This window comes from Puma concolor, chromosome D2 (genome assembly GCF_028749965.1).
Source record: "Puma concolor isolate L17-30 chromosome D2, mPumCon1.1.hap2, whole genome shotgun sequence".
NCBI lineage: Eukaryota > Metazoa > Chordata > Mammalia > Carnivora > Felidae > Puma > Puma concolor.
The window spans coordinates 42,560,659-42,583,822 of NC_141677.1; the positions used below are offsets into that span (position 1 = coordinate 42,560,659).

Sequence of the window (23,164 nt, forward strand, 5' to 3'; positions counted from 1 at the left end):
GATGCTTAGCTGACTGAGCCATCCATTATTATTTTTTTAGAGAATATGTCAAATCTTTGCATGAAGGAGAGACTATGTCATCAGAAGGTATTGATGTAAGTAAACATAAAGTGAACTTGAGATTGTTTTGGTATAAATTCAGTTCTATAGAAACAATACAAGAATCTGATTAATTGGCAGAATAATGAGATAGAAAACAACCACAGGAGGACTTCAAGTGGAATAGAGAACATTTTACATATTTAGTATTAAGGTAGATTTGTAAATGGAGGTAGTATTAAGTCGGTATGTATTCTGAGAAGAAATATTATCCTACCATAATTGTAGATTACAAAATTAATGTAACATGTAAAGTATAGCTTCAAAAAAGAAAAATAGGGGTGACTGGGTGGCTCAGTCAGTTAAGTGTCTGTCTTAGGCTCAGGTCGTGATCTCACAGTTCGTGAGTTGAAACCCCACATCAGTCTCCGGGCTGACAGCTCAGAGCCTGGGGCATGCTTCGGATTCTGTGTCTCCTTCTGTTTCTCCTTTCTCCCATCACATTCTTTCTCTCTCTCTCTCTCTCTCTCTCTCTCTGTCTCTCTCTCTCTCTCTCTCTCTCTCAAAGATAAATAAACATTAAAAAATTTTAAGAAAAATAAATAAAAAAGAGCTGGTGGGAATCTATGTGTCTCTGGCTTCCAGTGTGGATGAGGAGCCATAAGATCACAGTCTTGTATTCTGTGGGGACCACTGCAGTTATCTCAGTCTTGGTTCCCTGGCTCCAGTCTCAGCCTTCTCCCACCCAACCTCCATACCACACCACACACACACACACACACACACACACACACACTGTATGTGTATATATATATGTGTGTGTGTGTGTGTATATATATATATACACACAACTACTTTCACATGAAACTGCTTGTGCCCAAACCCAAACAACACACACACCTCCACATATCTCAGACTTAGGATCCGTTAAGGCAGATGGGAACCTCAGAGAGAGCGAGAGGGATCACCTACCGCTTTCTTCACGATAGCATTGGTGCTGAGACTCAGAACACACACAATACTAGATGATTGATTGCCCTATAGAAGTCCTCCAAGATAGGTGTAGACACATAGGACTCAGAGTGTTCTGCTGATTATAACAAAATTGAAGTGAGAGTCAGTGACCCCTGATAAAATTAACTTTTCTTTGACAAAAAAAGAAAAAAAAGAAAATGAGGCTCTGATTCATTTCATGACAGGCACAGAATTATTGAAGAAAGTCATTAGGAAGAAATCATGGGCCCTAGAGACTCCCACACTGTACAACCATTCCAAGTCTACTACTCTATATTCTATATCCACACACATCTACACCTACTAACAGCATAGAAAGAGAATTAAGGTGGAAATTGATCCCCACTGAATGCAAAGGTGTTTACATATTATTATTTATTTATTTTAATTTTTTTTTAATGTTTGTTTACTTTTGACACACAGCACGAGTCGGGGAGGGGCAGAGAGGGAGACACAAAATTCCAGACAGGCTTCAGGCTCTGAGCCATCAGCACTGCCCTGATGCGGGGCTTGAACCCACGAACTGTGAGATCATGACCTGAGCGGAAGTCAAACGCTTAACCGACTGAGCCACCCAGGCACCCCTAATTTAAAAGGTCCCATAGAGAGGCGCCTGGGTGGCTCAGTCTGTTAAGTGTGTGACTTCAGCTCGGGTCATGATCTCGCGGTTTGTGAGTTCGAGCTCCCCCATCGGGCTCTGTGCTGACATCTCGGAGCCTGGAGCCTGCTTCGTATTCTGTGTCTCCTCCTCTGTCTGTCCCTCCCACGCTCATGCTCTGTCTCTCTCTGTCTTAATAATAAATAAGTGTTTAAAAAAAATATTTTAGAAGGTCCCATAGAGAACAAGTAGTGGACTGGACCCCAAAGTAACTTATTCTGTAACAGGAAACTGAAAAGCTTTGAACACTAGAATATAGATGCTCAAAATTATGAAATAGTAAAGCAGTATTTTTAAAATCATTTTTACTGAGGATAATGGGATAATTTCATGAATTAAAATACATTTATTACTATGAAATTGCATATTTAAAAAAAATTTTAATGTTTATTTTGAGGGAGAGGGAGACAGAGTGCAAGCGGGGGAGGGGCAGAGAGAGGGAGACACAGAATCGGAAGCAGGCTCCAGGCTCTGAGCTGTCAGCACACAGCCCGAGACGGGGCTCGAACTCACGAACTGTAAGATCATGACCCAAGCCAAAGTCAGACGCTTAACCGACTGAGCCACCCAGGAGCCCCCAAAACCTCATATTTTTAAATTACAACTTGTCTTTTACCAGTTCTTTCATTGGTTTAGGTGGGCCAAATTCAAGTCCGAATCCTAATCAAAATAAAGGAAATAAATACCTTAAAAATGTAGAAGTGTATGAAACTATATGCAAGTTTTATGTCTAGAAACATTTTAGTCCATTTAAGGGTTGATCCTAAAACATAAGCTTGTATTAAGTAAATAACGTCTCATACCAAACAATGATCATGATTTTTTTTTTTTCAACGTTTATTTATTTTTGGGACAGAGAGAGACAGAGCATGAACGGGGGAGGGGCAGAGAGAGAGGGAGACACAGAATCGGAAACAGGCTCCAGGCTCTGAGCCATCAGCCCAGAGCCCGAAGTGGGGCTCGAACTCACGGACCGCGAGATCATGACCTGGCTGAAGTCGGACGCTTAACCGACTGTGCCACCCAGGCGCCCCTGATCATGATTTTTAAAGATGGAATACTCTGTCAGCAGATTTTTTGTCATTATCTGCTTCTTTAATGTTCTCATCCAATATCATTCATTTGGCAAAAGACATTGGATCATGCATAAGAGAAAGTGCTCACATAATCTCCAAACAGAGCAGATCTTGACTAATTCAAGTTATTAGGAATACTGAATTTTTCAGCCAAATGGTTCTCAGGCCTCTGTGGCAACATTCCATTTCTGTATGATCCTTTAACAAATCTTTCTGCTCACCTATAGGTCCTTGTCTACATCAAGGCCACAGAAAAAGATCAGACCTAGGGTCTCCAGCCAGCTATCATTTAGGGATAACAACCACAGCACTCTCTCAAAGCAGATTATCCCCAGTTCTACAGGTCACCAACATGTTCCCCTAATATTCATTTTCATTGTCCCTATTAAAAGGTGACAAAGAAACCTTCTCTTTTAGGTGTGGTTTTTGTATTCCAAGAACAGGGCAATCTTCTTATTAATTCTGATTATTTCTCCTTCACTGTTCAATATCTACCTCCCATTCATAGCTAAGGTTCCTATTGACGCTAAAGGCTCTAGTATATGAGTTGACAGCTGTGGGCAAAGGAAAAGTAATTTAAAAGCTTTCAAATATTCAGCAATGAAGAGTTATAGGCAAAGAACCCCGGATACAAATCACAACTTCAAACCTTCCTAGCTTTGTGACATGATCAAGTTACTTAATCATTCCAAACCTTTCTTTTCTTTTTCTTTTTTTTTTTTTTTTCATCTTTAAAAGTACAAATAAAACAGTGCTGGCCTAACAACACCGGGTGGGATATATAGGTACAGTAATTATGTAAAGTGTCTAGTACAGAATCTAGAAAATTATGCACGCTAGATAAATGTGACCCCCTCCCCTTTTCCACATCAAATAGTATAGATTACTTCCAGGACCCTCAGTCACTTCTTATTTACTTCTGACAAATGATTTTTTTTTAAGTACTAATTATAAAATGGACTAATTATGTTGTAGCCTTGGGAAGTTTTAGAGTAGGTCATTAAAGTTGTAATTGTGGTGTGACTTTTTTTCAGATAGAGGTCTGGTAATAAATCCCCCAGAAACCTTTATATAATGTAGCTTTTTTATTTGAAGCCAAGGAACAGAATAAGAAAAGCAGAGCTTTTCATCTTCAAAAGAGTTTATGAGCTTTAAGTAATTAATAGGCACAGCTCTCCTTTGTGCACCAGGCCAGGGCGATTAGCCCTGTGGGCAAAAGAGGAAATGAGTGCCCAGAGGGATAAATTACTTTCCCCAAGGAGCTGTGAGCAGGGTGTGAATGTGTGTGTTGGTGCCTGCTCAGCATGTGTGAGTGTGGTGGAGGTGGGTGCCAGTTAGAAAAAGGAGTGAAGATTCCTAATGAGGACTGATGCAGGGCCTGCTGTGATACCTTTTATAAGTTCAGTGAGATCTCTATTATCTAGAAAGATTGGGGAAAGGGAGTTTTGCGGATGGTGTTAAAAAAAAAAAAAAAAGGTGCACGGGTGCTTATGTTACATAGATCTAGGTACATAGATCTACACCTTATATTTATCTAGAGTGCTACATAGTGCTATATAGAGTGTATGTATACACCTAATTATGTGCTATAGCGAGTATATGATATACGTGACCACCCTGCTGATCAGTCACCTGTTTGCTCCTGAATCCATACCTTCGCCCTTCTCCTGTTCTCTCCCCATCTCAGGAAGTTACATTTCCCAGGCTCTCTTGACCAATGGCTCCTGAGTGGAGTTGGCCAACAGAAGGCACTAAATTTGAAGGCAGGACTCTATTTCCTATCTCTCTACCAGCTTTTTATTTTCTGTGTCTTTGTTTGTTTCCAGCAGCAGCTAAGTTCATTTAGGGTTCCAGCCCCTGTCTGATAGACCCCGGGGATTCATCTTGGTTTCCTTGACTCAAACTCTTTGTCCCATCAGCCTGTGGGTAACAGTGATTTCATGCTGTTGCCTATTTCTGTGTTACCTTTTTGTCCTCTGTTTAGCTTTTCACCCATTCTTCACTTGCTCAATCAATTTTCTATTAAATATCCTTATTTTGAATATTTAAAGAGGTTTCTGTTTCCAGATATGTCACCTCTTTCTTTCTCAGTATACTCAATTTTGAGTGAGCATATGAATTGAAAAGTTGGAATATGATAGCACACTATTAAATCTAAAGTCATATTAAATATCATTGTATTTTCTTTTAGGCTTTTTCAGGTTAATTAAATTATGGCATTATATAACTGTGGGCAAATCATTAGACTCTTAGTTTCATTTTTATCTGAATAATAAGTATATACAATGATAGGTCCTCTCTTCCTCAGAAGATAGTTAATAATGAAATGGAGCACTTTAAAAGTATACATAACATTATTTGAATGGTCAAGACAACATGGAATAATGGAATAAAGAAATAACCACAGTCTCTAGCTTTGGTTTACACTGATGTCAAATCCAATTTCCAACACATGCTTTCCATGTGCCCTGGGACACAGAAATTAATTCCCTCAATTGCAATCTCCTTACCTTTAAAACAGTGGTACCACATCTTTATCAGTCTCATGAGGATTACTTTGCCTAACCTTTGTAAATATCACAGCACTGTGCCCTGAATAGAGGAGATCTTGCAGGAAACTGGATCTCTCTTCATCTGTTATACTGTAAGATGTAGAAGTACTTTCTGATAGCACTTTCTTATTGATTTCTTATTCCTAGGGAAAACACATATAGGAATATCAAATATGTCACCCATAGCCAGATTAGCAGAATCCCTCTCAAACACTTTTTTCTTTCTTTCTTTCTTTCTTTCTTTCTTTCTTTCTTTCTTTCTTTCTTTCTTTCTCTTTCTTTCTTTCTTTCTTTCTTCTTTCTTTCTTTCTTCTTTCTTTCTTTCTCTTTCTTTCTTTCTTTCTTTCTTTTGCTTTTCAAAAATAGTCATCATGTTTTATTGATTTCAAGTCACTGCTTACCTGAGTTGTCATTTTAGCTTGCCAAGCACTCCAGTTAAATAATATTCCTTTGAATTCTATTTTGAATTTACTGCCTATGGATATCTACTTAATTTTTGTCAACTTATTTGTCCCAGGTTACATTTTTCTTTGTTTTAATTACAGACCAAGAATCTTATCCATATCACCCTAAGAAAGAATATTTTCCCTTACATGTCTTCTCTAAGCTTACCTATCCATCCTTACTCATGCTTTTATGAGATTATCCTGATTTCCATATGACATTCAGTTTTAGAATATATTTTACTATCCATTCTTGTCCAAGCTGGTGACATTGATATTGCCACCTCTTTTGACCTTGTTTTCTTACCAGAACTCTAACCAGTTGAATTGTGTTGACTGATCTTCAGTAAAATATAAGCTTTCACTGAAAAGACTGTGAAAAGTTTGGTGCTAGGGATGGCATGGGGATTTAGGAATAGTTTTGCTTTTTAAGAGGAAGGTTAAAAAGCAGAAAGAAGGAAAACAGTGTGGAGGTTCCTCAAAAAATTAAAAATACATCTACCCTATGACCCAGCAATAGCACTGCTAGGAATTTACCCAAGGGATACAGGAGTGCTGATGCATAGGGGCACTTGTACCCCAATGCTTATAGCAGCACTCTCAACAATAGCCAAATTATGGAAAGAGCCTAAATGTCCATCAACTGATGAATGGATAAAGAAATTGTGGTTTATATACACAATGGAGTACTAAGTGGCAATGAGAAAGAATGAAATATGGCCCTTTGTAGCAACGTGGATGGAACTGGAGAGTGTGATGCTAAGTGAAATAAGCCATACAGAGAAAGACAGATACCATAGAGTTTCACTCTTATGTGGATCCTGAGAAACTTAACAGAACCCCATGGGGGAGGGGAAAGAAAAAAAAAAAAAAAGAGGTTAGAGTGGGAGAGAGCCAAAGCATAAGAGACTCTTAAAAACTGAGAACAAACTGAGGGTTGATGGGGGGTGGGAGGGAGGGGAGGGTGGGTGATGGGTATTGAGGAGGGCACCTTTTGGGATGAGCACTGGGTGTTGTATGGAAACCAATTTGACAATAAATTTCACATATTGAAAAAAAAAGAAAAAAAAAGCAGAAAGAAAACTGGATTTAGAAACAGAATCCATGGGCTGTACTTCCTGTTCTACCTCATATGGCCTTTGATGTTTTAGGCAAGTCCCCATCTTTGTTTTGTAATATGGTCCTCCATAAAATGAGGTGGGTATAACAGACTATTTATTATTTATTAATTTAATATTTAATTTTGTTAGATATCTAATGGTTTATTAAATTTTATATAACAAATATGTATATGTATATATATATTTATTAAGATTTTACTTTTTAAGAGAAATTTTAGGTTCATAGCAACACCAAGGTGAAGGCACAGTTATTTCCCATATACTTCTTGCCCCTACACATGCCTAGCCTGCCCTATCAACAACATATCCCACCAGAGTGGTACATGTGTTACAATTGATGAACCTACAGCAACACCTCATAATCATAGAGTCCATAGTCTACATTGGGTTCACTCTTGGTGTTGTACATTCTATGAGTTTGGACAAATATATAATGACATGCATCCATCAATCCATCATTATGGTATCAGGAAGAGTATTTTCACTGCCCTAAAACTCTTTTGTGCTCTGCCTGTTCATCTCTCACCCCACAAACCCTGGCAACCACTGATCTTTTTAGTCTCTATAGTTTTTGCTTTTTTCATTGTATCATGTAGCTAGAATTGTACAGTATGTAGCATTGTCAGATTGAATGGTGTCACTTAATAATAGGCGTTAAGTTCTTTCATGTCTTTTCATGGCTTAATAGCTCATTTCTTTTTAGCCCTGAATATTATTCCATTGCCTGGGGGTACCATGGTTTATTCACCAACTTACCTTCTGAAGAACATCTTGGTATTTACAGGCTGTGTCAGTTATGGATAAAGCTGCTATAAACATCTGTGTGTAAGTTGTTGTGTGGACATGAGTTTTCAACACCTTTTGGTAAATACTAAAAAGCATGACTGCTCTGTTGTATGGTAAGAATATGTTCAGTTTTGTAGAAACTACTAAACTGTCTTCAGAAGTGGTGGGTACCATTTTGTATTCTCAGTAGCAATGAAAGGGGGTCCCGATTGCTCCACTACTTTGCCAGCATTTGGCATTTTTAGGGTTCTACATTTGGCCATTCTAATAAGTATGTAGTGGTATCTCGTTGTTTTAATTTGCATTTCCCTGACGACATATAATGTGGAGCATCTTTACATATGCTTGTTTGCAATAGGTATATCTTCTTTGGCAAGGTGTCTGTTAAGGTCCTTGGCTCATTTTTTAATTAAGTTGTTTGCTTTCTTATTGTTAGATACTAAGAGTTCTTTGTATAGTTTGGGTAACAGTCCTTTATCAGATGTGTCTTTTACAAATATTTTCTCTCAGTCTGTGCTTATCTTACCATCTCTTCCCATTGTCTTTCATGTTACATCTTTTTGCTTCTAAAATAATACTGTGGTATTGGGAAATTCTTATTACTGAAAATCAAATAAAGATGTTATAACTGGGTCATAAAGAGTCAGTGATGCAAAGAACTGGAATCACTTTTAAAATTAAATGATTTGCTGTACTTAAATTACTTCATCATCCAAGGGTATATTTAAAAAAAAATAAATATACCAATGTGCTTAAAATGAAAAGCCACTAGCCTTACTCTTATCCTTGCACACCAATTTCCCTACTCCTGAACTTGCATTTCCCTCCCCAAACACATAGGCAAGCTTATTAAGCCATTTTCATGTGGCATTTTCCTAGTTGTTAACTTCAGATCTCTAAATAATATACTAAGCCTCTCTATCTTGATTTATCTGCTTTGGAAATGGTGCCTTGACTCTCTATGATAACGGAAATTTAAGTCTTTTAAACCACACCACACCTCCTCTCTCTCTCTCCTCCCTACCTGGTTCTCTCACTATCCTCAGTTCTCAAAGTTGGTCTTAATGACACATTTAAGTAAATAGAATAGTGTGGTTAAGAAATGGGGCTTTTTGTGCAAAATTGAGGTTCACCGAGTCACATAATTCCCCGGTTTCCTCCTAACAGGTTTTCAAACTTAGAGTAACAATTATATTTGACTGAGTATCCATTTAAACCTACAAGCCTGTGCCATTTTTTTTTTTCAAGGCAAGACCTCACTTTCATCCCAGTCTGAGTTGCATGAGGCTTTTAATATGAAATCACTTTCCATTCAGTCCAAAGCTTCCTTGTTGCTGATGAATGTCATACATAATGAAAGATTATATCCATTTATCCTCAGCAGTAAATCATTTATCACACAAGGGAGATATATTATTGTGAATTCTGATCAAAGCTGCCCACTTTCTTTTGCCGGCAGAAATGCTGCACCCTGTTAGTCGATTGTACAATATCCCGGGAGAAGCAGGGAAAATTATGCCATTGAATGAGGGTTCAGCAAACTCTAGGGGTCTCTAAAATGGCTTTTAAAAAAAATCATGTTTCATGTAGAACCTTCTATGATCCAGGCGTGTGAACTGTAAAAAGTCTTTCCTTGCTTTCTCCACTTAATTAAATCAGAAAGCTGTGGGACTTTTTTGCAGCTTGCTCTGTGATGTCTGTAAAAGGGATTTGTGAATGACACTGTGTGGATATTTTGTCCCCTTTCTTAGAGAGACAATAATTATTACCACTTCTTTTTGAAGCATGCTGTGAGTGGTTTTATCAGTTCGTTTGCTAATGAGCTCCCTCTCTCCTTTATAATGCCAATCATAAAGATGGCTTTTAAATAAGATTTATCTCTCACATTTATTTTCTTTTCACTCTTCCTTATCAAGCTGTGTGCCGCTTTGCTGCGGGGAATCACCCACACTCCATTGGCAGGGAACAAGGCTGGCCTCTTTGATCTCTTGTTGATAACATACTCTCTCACTGTTTCCTTCTGAGAACAGTCCTCCAGGAGTGTCCTGCCTTCTATCTCATTTTGGATTTTAGGTTATAATTGCTCTATGTTACACATGTGTGTTCACTGCTTTTCAAAGGCTGTGGCATGCGGGTGCCTCAACTTTAAAATTATACTGAGTAAGGTGAGATGTAGACTGAAGCAGGAGAATGGGCCCTCTTCCTTCCGCTTCACTTGGGCTGCGGGCCAGCATACTGGTACAGTTTATTCAGAATGGATGCAAAGTAGTAGCTAGTGATTCACACCATCGAGTCACAAGTCTGCATCTAACATTTACAAACAAGGTCACTTCATTTGCTCTTCATCACATTCTTGACGTATTCTCTCAATGCTTTGATCATTTAAGAGCTAACTATTGAAGTTCCTATTTTCCCCTCTAGACTGTGAGCTCATTGTGTCCCTTGTATGGTTGATAGAAGTAAATGTAAAGTGCCCAGGCTCCTTATCCTTAAAAGAAGAGATTGCTAAATTTATCACATCGCAAAGATACAGTTATAGCAAAATTATCATACATTAATGTTAATCTAGGTGTTCTTGCTGATGGTTCTTACTTCTCTTATGATTCAGAGTCTTTTACTCTCACAGAGTTACAATTGCCAGATCTAGAGACTAAAATACAGGACACCCAGTTCAATTTGAAGTTTGGGTAAAGAATGAATACATTTTAGTATATGTGTGTCCCAAATATTACATATGTGACACACTTATATAAAACATTGTTGTTTATCCAAAATTCAAAAAGAGGGAGAGAGAGAAAGGCATTGAGCTCTTTCTCTCCACCGTGTGAGGACACAGTGAGAAGGCAGCCAACTGCAACCCAATGGGAGAACCCTCACCTGACACAAACCTTGCTGGCACCTTGATCTTGGAGTTCTGCACTCCAGAACTGTGAGAAAATAATTTCTATTGTTTAAGCCACCCCAGTCTGTGATGCTTTATGATGGTTGCCCAAGCTGGCTGATGTAGTAACATTGGAATATTTTACTCTCTGGCTAAGTTGTATATTTCTTGCTGAACCACGAAAGGACAAAGATGATCATTACCTTTCTTCCATTGACTAGTCTGGACATGTGAATTAATTAGTCTTCTAATTCCAAGCAAGTAGAGACAAGAGAAGGAATCTGCTGATGTTGGACCTTCAGCATCAGGGAAAGTCTGTGATTGGCTAACTTCTCAATCTTAAGATACTAAGTGAAAATAATAAAGAAGAATCATAGGGAGTATATGTGACAGTAAATCCCAGTTCGCTCTTGGCGGGGAAATAGCAAAGGCAGTCATGGGAATTTTCAATTAACTAGAGAAGTAGGGGAGAGAACCTGACTCTCAGCTGATTTTAATGTTAAGACTTAAATTATCTGCCTAAATTTTCTGATCATTAGGCATGTTTTTTAAGGAATAAGGGTGACATGTGACTGTGCCTGTGTGTCTGTGCCTATGTGCACATGTGCCCAGACCATGCACTAAATTAAGACAGAGATGAGCACCTGAGACCTCAGAGAGGTCAATCACAGACCTCTATCACACTTCTGTGTGGCAGAATTGGGGATCATCGTACATCAGAGGACATGCCTCTTCTACCATAAGAGACTACCTCCCTTGAAAACTAGAATCTTATATTTGTCAAAATAGATTTTGTGTTTACTAGGAAATTAGTAATATAGCATTTTCTCAATAAGTTTGAATTGATGAAGCAAAACTTTTTCCACCGTCCTGCCATCATGATTACCCCCTAATCCTTTTGTTCTTGAGAAGGGCAGTTAGTATTTCATTGCCTTTAATGTGACAGTGAAATAATGAAGTCTTCCTGCAAGAGGGCCAATATATTACTCCTTTATTTACCTTTTTGGCTTAAAAAGAGATTATGGCTTATTTTAGTTGTGCTAAAAGCAAAGCTCAATTAGGTAGAATATTGTTTTCAACTCACATAGCTGCCTTGAATAATACTGCTGTGCACCCTAACCTATGTAATACCTTTATGCCATGTCATGTATGTTAGTTTTGTTAATGAGGTTGTAAGCCTGAAGCTCTTGACCAAATAGGGGCAGAAATCTCTATAAAGGCCAAAACATTCATTCAGAATGAACTCCTCAGCCACTGATTGTCCAAAAGTGAATTGCCATATATCGGAGTAAAATGACTTAATGTCAATGAGTTGCTGTCTCTCTGATAGTGATTTAGCCCATGGAGTATGTGGGTGGCTGCTGGATACATGTGTGTATATGCATATATATATATATATATATGTATGTGTATACATACATACATATATATGTATGTATGTATGTATGTATGTATTAACTTCTCAGACTTACATTCTTTTCATTTCTGACTTCAGCCTCAAATAGTAACAGAATGCAGCATGGCCCCTGGATTTCAGCAGATGTTTTCAGATTCACTTCTAAAATCATAGCAGTCTTATGATGAAATAATTGGCCTTCATTTACTTTTGAATTCAAACTTTGCTAAAGGGACATTTTAAAAAATAAATCTCTCCACTTCCTTAAGATTGCAGTTACAACTTTGTTAGCAAGAAACATCATAGTTGTAAGAAGAGTGACATTATAAGCAGCAGTTGCCTCAACCATAGAATTTGTGATAGTTTTGAGAGCTATTGATAACACAATGGAGAATCTTCATGAGTTCAAAGGCAGTTTGCAGTTTAAAATAATGCAAATTCAAATTCTTCCAGTAACAGTTGAAATGATTTTGAAAACGTTACACCTACAGCCAATCTGTAGGTAATTTTAATTCCAATTGGTTAAGTTAAAGATATTGCTGTCTTAATTAGTACTTCTTTTAAATAAGACCACTTAATTAAATTTTACGTTCAACTACAGGAAGTTTACACATTAATCAGTTTCACAGCATTCTCCATACCCAGACCTAGATCTCAGTTTCAGCAACGAGTGGCAAGGAAAGCAATGTGCTCTAACACCACTAATACCTTTTGAGCCAATAACTCTACGCTGCAGATCCTCATCTAGAAAAGTGTCTGGTCCATCCAACACCCATTTGCATGCAGATGGAGACCTGGTGAAGAATTCTGGCTCCTGTACTCCCCATCTCTTCAATGCTGGGCTATTCGCTTGCCCTACTGAAACTCCATTCTCTGTGGTTTTGTTTTGGTTTTGATTTTTAACTGAAAACTGAAATCAAGAATTAGTCTGAAATCGAGAGATGTAAATATCATTTTTTTAATAGTAGTGCTTCTAAAGAGTCCCCCCACCTATAGTTGGTGATTTACTTTTAAATTAACATGAAGCTCACGAAGTTTGCCTTTAAATCGAGTGACTAGTTTCTGTGACATGGTTTGCTTAAAAACATTTTTAGGATAGGATAACTTACAGATCTAGGTCTTATTTATCATGGCTTTAGTTCCTGATATCTGGGCCATGTTTTCAAATGCTAATCTTGGGAAAGGTAGCTGGGTATAAAACGATTTATGTATCTACCGATTTTCCATGAAGAATGTCAGAAAGTGCCACAGGTCAAGTGAGGGCTTTAAAACCATCCCCAGTTGAGTTTGCCTCTAGTTCAAATACTTCCTGGACATGAGATTTTGGGATAAGACACTTAACCATTGGAATCTGTTTCCTCACTTGAAAAGCTTGGATGACGATTTCACATTCAAAGAATATTAAAAAAGCTAACATTTATTGAGTACTTACCATGAACCACAGGTATTATATAATTTATTCTTAATGATAATTATAGGATAAAGCTACTGTTATTGTTTCCATTTTGTAGATGAAGGAAAGGAGGAACAGAAGCCTAAATAGCTAGTAAATAGCTGATCCTGGATTTAAAACCAGGCAATGCTCCAAACCACCCTGACTCTAAAACGTAAAGTTTAAATGCCTGGTTTTCCCCAACCAAAGTCTGACATTGAGGCTGAAGAGAATTGGCAGGAGATAGAGAAGAATACCTAGAGGGTTTGTTCTTTTTTTTGAAATCAGTGTTTAATAGGCTCCTTAAAATTGGCAGACTTGTATATCACTGACAAAGTGTCTACTTTCCTGTAACATCAAAGAGTAATTGTCAGTTTTTTTATGAATATAAGTTGATACAGGCAGGAAACAACCCACACAGTTTGCCACCTTTTCTCTTATGAAGTTAATTGATTTCTACTGGTTTAAATTCTATGCCTAAAATCAAGTTTCCAATAAGAAAGCATGTAAACTCTCTCTAAAATGTATGCAGAACCAGGCACTATACAGGGATTGAAGCAAACATTTGAACTTGTTTCTGTCCTTTATACATTTCTCTCTGTAGGTTATGTCAAATGTGTCTTTGCAGATATGCTAGGTATAAAGTCGCTAGTCATAAAAATGGCCAACATACATGTGTAGAGTATCAACTATGTGTGCTTGTTCATTTTTCTCTTTCCTGGTATCACTTCCATTTTATTTAGGTTGAAACTAGGAAACAGCTAGGCTATTAAATGATTTGCATAAAGAGCATCTCTGCAAATACTAAGCAGAGAAGCAAGACTATAAACTCAACACTGTGAATCATTAAGATAAATAAGAGGAAGACATGTTCTAAGAGACTGTGTATTGGCTGGCCCATCCATGTGCATAACCAAAACCCTGACAATCAAGACAGAGTAGGAATAGAGAAGAAGGGAGTGAAACAATGATGACACTTTCTATTAATGAGTAAATAACCAGGAAATCAATAGATAAGGACTAAGAGGCTAGTACAGTTCCCTCAAGGGACAGTTTTCAGGTTATTTGTTTTGTTTTATTTTGTTTTGTTGTTCTAACAAACAGAAGAAGGAAAATGCAGTCATCATCTGGAAATGTAGGGAGGCCGTCAGTCACAAGTGAGAGTTCATTAATTTTCACTCAGAGTCACTACTACGATTAGCTCTAATTTAGGTGTTATTCAAGAAATGGGTTCAAGGAAATAAACTGGCATGGAGTATTGTAAGAGAGGAGATGGGAATGGTCTGAAGTTAGCAGTGTGGGCTGATGGCTATGGTAATCACTTTTAGCTGGCCAAAGGATATGGATTTCTGTGGGGACATCAGCAAGTGATCTGACCATTTAAAAAGTCTCTTTTTTTGAGTCCTTCACATCTAGGCCGGGTGATGTGTTGATCACTTCTTTACCGCACCAGACAAAGCAAGTATTGAAATCCAGCTGACAGTCATGCATGTTGTATTCTCTCATCTTTGCTGGTATTATTCTCTTCTCTTTTGCCCAAAGATAGCTTTCTGAAACTTTTCACTAAAACTGGGCTCTTTCTCCGGGATAATATAGAAGAGGAAACATGAATAGAAGGGATAGCTTGTTATTTTCAGTACAGCTGAACAAGTGGGATGGGGGGCAAGGACCAAGTTGGAAGAATGTTAAATGGAGAAAAAGAGATGCCTGCGTTTGAAACTATACAGTAGGCCCTTTCCCTGTAGACAGGCAAGACCCTGATTTGTGATTTGTCTCTGAGGCTCACCAGCAGAGATACTAGGCTCATTCTCCAAGCTCTTCCCCCCACTTCATTGCTCTTTTATCCACAGTTACCCCTAAACACAATCAATCTCTCCCCTGCCCTACCTTACTTTGGACATTGTCTCCTCAACTATGACCTTCCCTACTTCCTTTTAAATTTGGAAATAAAGCAGACCGCATGATCAAGAACTTAACTGGTTTCAGAAGCATCAGCTCCTTCACCACAGAGTAGATAAACCCAGAATTTATGACTAATTTTTTTTCAAGGTAAAATTTCTTAGCTCTTGCAGACTGAGCATGTCTTGTGGTTGTCTCACTGTTGATAATTCTTCTATTTACGCAACTATTTGTTGACCTTGGCTGTATTTCCTGTCCTGAGCCTGTCCCCTGCTCGTATGCCATTCAGTTGTAGAATCAAAACTTACCTGTAAAACCACCAGGGAATATTGGGATTTGTATTATGGTCACTGTGACACAATGTTTCTGAGGGATAAAGAAATTCCTAGAAAAGGGACTGGATGAATTGAATGGAGCTTTGAAAGCAATGCAGAGTAGGAAAAAAAAAAAAATAGAATATTAACCTCATTAAGAAAATATTTGGGCTTTTCTAAACACATTTACTATTCAAGATTACACATGTACTTTTAAAATTTTATAAATTCTGTCATGCTATCTTAGATGAACAAAGACCTGTTTATTATATGAATTTCTGTTTTGCTTATACCTATATCCTTTCAAAAGCAAACATCTTAAAAAATGAACAATAACACTTTCAAAATCCTCCCCAAACTAACCAAAGCCAAAATAAACACACAGTGATATTTCTTCAAAGAACTGCTTGTTTCACTGTCAGAAATCCCGCCAAACTCAATCTATGTAATAGATGTGCATCTTGACTTTTTTTTTTCTTTGCTTTATATCTTTAATATTGTCCTAAATTCAATCCACTTCATTGGCATTACCTGCTGGCCCATTTGGTCTTTATACTTGGATGGGTCTGAACTTATCAAGGTGACCTATGTGTGATATTTAAATGGAAGTTTTAATTTGTCATTCTTAAAACCCAGCACCAATTAGCAGAGACACTGCCTCCTTAACAAAGGAGCAGGACCGGATGTGTATGCAGTCTTACAGCCTCTGGTGGGTTTCATAGCCTGGCTTGGGCTGCTCCAGCCTCATCACACTTTGGCTATCTACAGCACGCAGGTATGAAGGCAGCATGAAGGACCTTGCAGTGCTATTTTCCTGGTACCCCATGAAGCCTGAGCACTTCAGAATGGGCTCACACTCATGGAAAATCAGTTTAAGCCTACAGAAATGTCAAACGTCTTTCCATAGTTTCCTTTCCGCACACAAATGGAATAATGCACTGTAAGTAATGAACCCGTTAAAAAGCAAAACAAAACAAAACAAAACAAAAAATCACTTTCCCTTAAAAGCAACCGTCTCCCTAGGATACCATTTCATATTAAATGAAGATGCAAAGAGTAAAAAAAGTCAAGCGTGCTCAAAATCTCCCACACATGTTGGAAATAAAACCTCTAAAAAAGTGAATACGCACTGTGGCACACACCTAGCCTGTAACTCGTTGTTTATGAGGAAATGAAAATTAAAGCACTATGGTTCCAATAATTCTGAATAAAGACACACTAACAACATTAGGGCGGCTTTCAGAGAACAGGAATTTACTTTTTCATCACAAATGTGCTTCGATCCTAAGTATTTTCTGACTTTTTACCATTACAGAACGAGTGATTTGTCTGCCCTATTTCAAGTGCAATAAATGAATTTTAAAAAGTTATGAAAATATGTGGCTGCTTAAACAAATTCTTTCAATAGCCCGTTGGGTATCTGGGGTATCCCTATATCAGGAATCTTTGTTCTTAGTCTAGGAGGAAAATTGCCAAATACACTCCAGAGTGCCAGGCTTAAAAAGGTGCTGAAGAGAGCCTGCCTGATTACCTGACTTCCAATTTGGCTCACAATGAAAGGTAGTAAAATTACCTTGGTGTCTTTCAGTTGCTGCTCCGGCTGCAATAGACCTTATCTAATAGTTTATTACACCCAGAAAACAAAGCATATTCTAAAGAAAAAATTCACTGCTCCAGTCTCTGACTGAATGGTCTCTTTGAATTCTTTTGTCGATTTCATAGATTTCTAACAACCCGAGGATTGTTTTAGAAATCAGATTTTTATGCCAGCAGCACAATTTCCTCCTCTGTAAGTAGGACAGATTCATCCCACAAGCAACAATGGATTCTTCCCTGCTTAACTCAAGCATGACAGATTAAGCTTCAAGCAGACCTTGAAATGCCACCTCCCCGATTACAGAGGCAGGTGTTTGGGGTATCAGCTGCATTTCTTCCTTGAACTGCCAGCTGATGAGCCACTGCTGTCTGAGGTGGCTAAGCAACCCCAACTGAGCGAGCTGTGTGAAGACTCCACAGGGGACTGTCAGGGATGAGGTGACACACCTCATTGCGGGTGCTCTCAGACAAATCCCTCGCCCCCAAATTGCACCTGCCTTAGGAAAGTTGCCTTGTACAATGCCTGGCACAGGGCAGGCACCTTGCACATGTTTGTGAATATAAAAGAGAAAAATGAGGAGGGAAAAATACAAGTTTAGAGGAAATGCACATTGAGGTAGATGCCTTTCAGATCTTACCAGATCTAAAATAAATGCTGTTATTTCTGGCTAAGTGGCTAATGATGCTAACTTGAAGAATAGCTATATTAAAAAAAAAAAGGTAAATAGCTGTTAAAAAAAAGTAAAATTAGCAAATGAACAAACTAATAAAACACAAGGAAGATAAATAAACAAAAATCTACTGATTTTTAGCCAAATGGCCAAAATCTGATAAGATTTGATCATTTATATTAGAAAATGAATTTTTATTAGCAAAATGACCCTTAAAATATGATGCTTCCAAAAGAGCATTTGCAGCCTTTTAGAGACTAGTGTATTGCATAAAGAAAATACCTGCATATGTCTGCATTCAGAATTATAATATGAAGATAACTATTATTCATATAATAATGTGAATTTGCTCTGAAGGCCATCTTAAAATGCTATTCAATTTGCTCCTGAGGTATTCCATCTGAAACTATAAAAGCAAAGCAGTGCTGGGGTTTTTGCAGGTAAATAGACTCTAAAATCCGTGTGTCAGTGTTAGAAGACTGAATCAAACAATCCAAAAGCATGAATGTACTGTTCTCACATTTGTGTAATTGATGGCTATTTTGCTTGTTGAAATCTTCCACAACAACATGCGTATATTTGTCATTTATCCCCTTTTCTCAGGTGCAAAGAAGGCTACCAGGGAGTCCGTTGTGATCAATTTCTGCCGAAAACTGATTCCATCTTATCGGATCCAAGTAGGTCAAGCATTTTTCTTCTCTCTCTAATGCAATATGTAGGCAACCCTTACTCTGAGCAACGGTTGCTAACTCAGCTGAAGGCTGTATTTCAGTCATGTGTCTTGGAAAGCTGCCCAGAGCGGAAGCTGGTGACAGTCATTAACATTCAAAGCTTGTTCAGAACTAACTTGGTCTAAGCCTAGGTCTGGTGTTCTCCCAACACGGGACCTGGTTTCCAGATTCAGCTCCTCCACTGACCTACACTAGGAACTCCAGCAAACCCCTGTTCCCTTAGCTTTCAGGCTCCCACCAACACCCATTACCAAAGCGAGGAAATAGATACATAACAAAGCTCTCTTTTTTTTTTTTTTTTAGCTCATTATTACCTAAAAGACTGTTACGGAAACTACAGTATCATATTGGTTCTTACCCTTTGCTTGAGAATTTGTGATAACATTAAACCTATTAACTTTTACTGTACTTACTAAAGAAACTATGCATATAAAATTATGTAAGATGTGTCCCAACTGTGAAAACCCCATTTTGAGCAACACTATTTGCATATTATGGATTATTGTACTGTTGACATTTTTTTTTGTTCATTCAGGAAAGAAGACAATTTGCTAGTCATTAGTTTCTGTAAAAGGTAACATTCTAGTCAAATGTGAATGTTTTGCTTTATTCGGAAATAATCTTCTGCTCTTTCAGTGACTACTACAGTTAAATTGCCAGTGTGGAAAGGAGATTTTTACTGAATCAGCAATTTAGTTCCATGAGGATAATGACAGGCACTTCCAAATCACAGACACAATGTTATGGTTTTCTGAATAACAAACATGCCTAAGACAAACTTCAACAAAATATTGTGTATCGACAACAGACAGGTTGCCTTCCTGTGCGTGTTCACGCCGCTGTATAGTGAACACGTCTAGCCATCTTTCAACATCTTTTCCAAATGCATATTTTCATTCCCCCTGCCCCAAATCTCCACCTACATTTCCTTAGGTAAATGCAAAGTTTTTTTAGCAAGGAAAAGTTTTGTTTAATTTCATTTAATTGTGTTTTATCTTGGCAAGACAAGCTACCATGCAATCTTAACTCCTCGCTTCTTTCCAAATTTAGCTCTCCATAGGAAAAGTGAAGGTTTCCTAAAATTTAGCAAGCAAGCAAGCCATGGATTATCTCTGTTCTCTGAGATGTGAGGCTCTGGTGTCTAGGAATTACCCTGAAAGGAGACAGTTACTAGAGTATATTATATTTATTTCATCTTGTGATTTTGCCGCTTGTTAAGGTGATGTCTCAAATGTATGGATGTGGTTGGAAACATGGATTTGGACTATTAGAAAGCCCATGGAAGAATGGGCTTGCTGATTTCTTTCTTTCATCTTTTTTTATTTTGTCTGATGTACCTGGTTTCCCCTCTTCCTTCTTTCTCTTCTCTTTACTTCCCTTCTGTTCTCCCCTTTCCTTTATTCTATTTCTTCATTATTTTCTTTCTTCCTTTGAGGCTTCTCCCTTTTCCTTCCCTTCCTACCCCCCTTTCCTCCCTCTGTTCCTTCCTTCCTTCCTTCCTTCTTTCCTTTTTTTTTTTTTTTTTAACTTTTCTTATATAACCATGGAATATCTATCTATAGAATAGAGGGCAGGGTATGGAGGTAGGACTTGCATATGGTACAAAATAGGCAAAATAAACTTTCTTTAGACAGTCTAATCAGACCCTTGCCATCCACTTAGGTATCATAGTCCATCTCTGCAAAACTGAGGATGAGGCCCACCATAAGGACTGTGCTCCTCAAAGAAAACTGATCTCATAATCAAAGTCACTAAGTCTGAAAACCTAGTCTTAATATGCATAAAATATTTAGTGTGGCAGTATTTCTAATAGTGAAAAATGGACACATTCTGAAAACCAACAGCAAAACTTATGTTTAAGTAAAATACCATATGGCATATCCATAATGCTCTATAATAACCATTAGGGGGCATCTGGGTGGCTCAATCGGTTAAGCAGCCAACTCCTGATTTCAGCTCCAGTCATGATCTTATGGTTCCTAAGTTCGAGCCTTAGTGCCTGACAGTGCAGAGCCTGCTTAGGATTCTCTCTCTCTCCCTATCTCTCTGCCCCTCTGCTGCTCATGCGTGCACTTCCTCTCTCTCTCTCTCCCTCTCAAAAAAGGTAAATAAAACTTAAAAAATTAAAATAAATAAATTGTCATTAAAAGGATACCTGTAAGAAATATTCCTATTAGGTGAAACAACAAGATAGAAAATAATTTTTACATGAAATTATAGTAGGAATATCCCTTGGTCCAATGGTAGAAAAAAAACCATATACTGAAATGCTGAAAGGGAATTTTAGTATTTGGATTGTGGAAGTATATGATTTTTTTTTCCTTTTTCTCCTGTTTCCTATAATATGGCATATCATTATGTGAATCAAAACTCCAGAAAGTCTTGAAATAAAAGCTAAAAAATAAAGCACTGAAAAACCCAATGGATGAGTCCCTGATATACAGCTTAAATGGGAAAAACATTATAACACCATTTATCCATGCATGCCTCCCTTTATGTATACAGTCATTGATTCATTCCACAGATATTTTCTGAACATATGCCAAAGGGAGAAAACACATGCATACATAAGCATGGGCACAATTCTGGTGGAAACACTTACTCCTTTGTGATCTTGACAGATTCACTTGGCCCCTGAGCCTCAGGCTTATCACCCCAGTAATGGCAATAATAATTCCTACAGGCACCTATCACTAAGGTTGACAAGAAGTCAGTGCCAGATAAACATTATCCCACTTCCTTGATTCATCATTATAATCATACTAATATGTGTTTAGAGCACACATGTGCCAGTCACTGTGCCAAAGAGCCTTACCTGGCAACTGCTCACATTTGATAGATGAGGAAATTGGGCCTCAGAGATGTTAAATAAACTTGCTCAAGGTCATGCAGCTAGTTAATGCTGGAGTCTACCTTCTGATCCAAATGACTCTGGGGCCTGCGCACGCGACTGCAGGGCTCTTCCCTTCCTCCTCCTCCTTCCTCCACTTATTTCCACTATGACATTTATCACTCTAAATTTCATTGACTGAAACCCAATGACCTGCAGCCAACATTATTCTAAGGAACAATATTTGCACAATTTTCACATCTTAATGCAGCAACTTGAGCTTCCATAGAGATTTAAATCCCTAATGAAATTTTCTTGTCAAAATTCTTGCTGAAGGATCGTTTAATTTGCTGCACATGATATCCTAGAGTGACTCTGCTCTCAGGAAAAAGGCTTCCCTCCAACTCCCTCCCTCTTTTTTCCTCCTTTCTCCCCTTTCTTCTCTCCCTTCATCCTTCATCCCTTCCTCCCCATTCTCTGAAGGCATGCACAATTGTAGTGAAATCCCAGTTAACAGAGGGTTAGAAGCCTCTGACATTTTATTCTTCCCCAGCCAAAGCAGACTTGATTGGAAATGTTCATCTTTCCAATTAATTTAAAAAATAAATAAATAAAACCTCAATATAGGTGTATTTGGGGAAATAATGCCAGGATGTCACTATGAGAAGTCTCAATGGCTACTATGACCAGTGTCTGTACCATGGCCCCAGGCTGGATCCTCAGACCTGCTATTCCAAAACCTCATTTTTTACCCCCCCAAAGAGCCTGTGGTTAACTCCACTCAGGAAGAGTTGTATACACACATGAATCAAACTTATAGAGTGCCTTCATGTCAGTTTTTGAAAAAAATATCTTATGCATATAACTATCAGGTAAATCAAACCCTCATATAGATTCAGTGCACAGAAGCCACATTCTGATCACAAAGATGAGTAGTAAGCATGGGTTCAGTAGTAAATGGTAAGAGGAACAGACTATGGTCAAGAGGAGATGACCGTCTATGAAGGAGTTAGCACCAGCTGATGTAGCATACCTGACTAGCATATATCTATACCCAGCCTCCCACTGATGCCAGCCAGCCCTGCCCATGGATAGCAGCAGTCAACTTCCAGGAAGCCCCACAGTCTTCTAGACAATTTCTGATTTAATTCATTCAGAACCAGTCTCCTTTCCCTCAAACACGGGATCAACCTATACTCCTTTCCGGTTTTCTCTTCCTAATGACCTGTACCCACCCAGGTAAGATACCATATTCAGCCTTGAGGCAGAGCCAGATGGACCTGAAGAATCATCAGCTGGTCAAAGATTCAGACAGATTGGGTCTCCTCTCTTAGGAGCACCTGCTGACCTGAGTTATAATGAAGATCCTCATATCATCACTGGCCATTGGAAGCCTGAGAGCAGCTCCAGAGAATGGATTCAGAATGGAATCAAAGAATGGTATGAGGTGGAGAAGACACCCATCCACAGTGAGGGTCCTCTTCCCATGTGGCTGGAAGTAGCCATTACCAGACCTGTGACTTGCCCTCTACATCAGCATCTACCACCCAGGGTCCCCATGGCTGGCTACAGGTGACAAATCATCAGGCCCAAACTTTGGCATGGGGCTTTTATAGCTTAAACTCTCAGAGTCATCTAGTCTCCACAAAGGGAAGATGGAGGAGAGCTTAGGATCCAGTCCATATAAACTGTTAAAAGAAAAATCTCCACAATTTACACATCTAA

At 38.3% G+C, this 23,164-nt stretch overlaps 1 protein-coding gene across 10 annotated transcripts in view; it reads left to right on the forward strand.

The window, feature by feature from the left end:
* The window catches only part of NRG3 (neuregulin 3), a 1,064,827-nt gene that overhangs the window by 804,507 nt on the left and 237,156 nt on the right, over positions 1 to 23,164 (forward strand). For all 10 annotated transcript variants that reach the window (XM_086680146.1, XM_086680151.1, XM_086680147.1 and 7 more), the window contains exon 3: positions 18,482 to 18,555. In XM_086680146.1, the coding sequence (XP_086536272.1) occupies positions 18,482 to 18,555 (74 nt within the window). The remainder of the gene's footprint in view (positions 1 to 18,481; positions 18,556 to 23,164) is intronic.